We start from the raw sequence: 1,582 nt of genomic DNA, 5'->3' as shown, positions 1-1,582 counted from the left end.
GACGTGAAATAGGTTCACTTAGTTATTTTTGGAGAAGTACTTTCCCCTCTACATGAAGAATCAGATGGAAATAAAGTTTTTGGAATTGAAACTGGGGAATATATTAGTGGATGAATATGAAGCCAAGTTTACAGAGTTAGCTAGGTTTGTGCTAGAGCAAGTACATACCGAACAGAAACGAGCTAAAAGATTTCAAGGGTAACAGTATTTGAGTTGACAACTTATACGGCCGTAGTTTAAAAGGCCATGATAATCGAAGGAGAAAGTGAGATGTCTTAAAAGGAAAAGGGGCAAGGGAATTTACATAATCATTTCAACAGGAAGCCGAGATTCCAGGTTCGGCCAAATATGAATTTTAGAATGCCAGACTAAGGAAATCAAAGGACAGGTAATCGTTTCCAAGTTCCGAACCAGCAAAGATTAGCAAGACCACCATTGCCAGACTGCAAGACATGTGGTTGGAAATATACATGAGTTTGTAATAAGCCGACGTTACATGCTTCTAATGCAATTAGAAGGGACACTATTCCAGTGAGTGTCATATTACTTGTTTCGAATATGGAAGGAAAGGACATATTGCCAAGGACTGTAGAGGAACAACTTTGTCATCAAGTGTTCCGAGGATTATGGCACCACCGCCAACACCACAACAGAATCAGTCTAAGGCAAGAACTTTCAATATGACAGTGAAAGAGGCAGTACAGAATCCGAGTGTAGTTGCTGGTTCGCTTTCTGTGAACTCCGTAAATGCAAAAGTATTGATTGATTCTAGAGCAACAAGATCTTTTATTTCTAAAGAATTTGTTGATAAGTTATGTTATGAAGTTCAATGGTTGGGTGAAACATTAATTATAAAGTTAGCGAATGATGACCAAGTTCCCGTAGATCGGGTGTGTCCAAAATGTGATATCGAAATAGCAAGACATCACTTCTCTTCTGACTTGATACCTTTCAATTTAGGAGAATTTGATGTTATATCATGAATGGATTGGTTAGCCGTTCATAATGCTCAAATTGATTGTGTAAACAAGAAAGTGAATTTACGAACTGCGGATGATGTAACGGTAATATTTAGGGGTGAGAGACAGAACAAGAAAATCCTCACGATGATGCAGACTAAGCGATTATTACGTCAAGGATGTAAAGCTTATCTAGCCTATGTATTGGATGTTAACAAGGAAGGTCCAAGAATTGAAGACATTCCGGTCGTATGTAAGTTTCCAGATGTATTTCCTGATGAACTTCTAGGGTTACCTCCGGATTGAAAAATCGAGTTTACCGTTGATATATCGGCATGTACTGAACCAATTTCGAAAGCACCATATCGAATGACACTAGTTGAGATGAAAGAATTGGCGACGCAATTACAAGATCTTTTGGAAAGGGGATTATAAGACCTAGTATATCCCCATGAGCTGCACTGGTACTGTTTGTCAAGAAGAAAGATGGTAGTATGCGACTACGCATCGACTATCGCGAGCTGAACAAGTTAACCATTAAGAATAAGTATTCTTTACCAAGGATTGATGATTTGTTTTTATCAACGAAAGGGAGAAGCATGGTTCTCGAAGATTGATTTAAG

The 1,582-nt window shown here is 38.4% G+C and overlaps 1 protein-coding gene across 1 annotated transcript; it reads left to right on the top strand.

The window, feature by feature from the left end:
• Window positions 1-626: 626 nt before the first annotated feature.
• LOC141666044 (uncharacterized) lies at window positions 627-1,265 on the top strand. Its single transcript, XM_074472050.1, has 2 exons — window positions 627-903; window positions 997-1,265. Exons 1-2 carry the CDS (start codon window positions 627-629, stop codon window positions 1,263-1,265), a joined length of 546 nt encoding a protein of 181 aa, XP_074328151.1.
• The last annotated feature ends 317 nt before the right edge of the window (window positions 1,266-1,582 follow it).

This window comes from Apium graveolens, chromosome 1 (genome assembly GCF_009905375.1).
Source record: "Apium graveolens cultivar Ventura chromosome 1, ASM990537v1, whole genome shotgun sequence".
Lineage (NCBI taxonomy): Eukaryota > Viridiplantae > Streptophyta > Magnoliopsida > Apiales > Apiaceae > Apium > Apium graveolens.
This window is presented reverse-complemented; position numbering and strand designations above follow the sequence as displayed.

Excerpts from the sequence above, each read along its gene's own strand:
- LOC141666044 (XM_074472050.1), top strand. The coding sequence starts at position 627 with ATGGCACCACCGCCAACACCACAACAGAATCAGTCTAAGGCAAGAACT. Across the intron at positions 904-996 it reads AGATCGGGTGTGTCCAAAAT|CCGTTCATAATGCTCAAATT; the intron begins GTGATATCGAAA and ends TGGATTGGTTAG.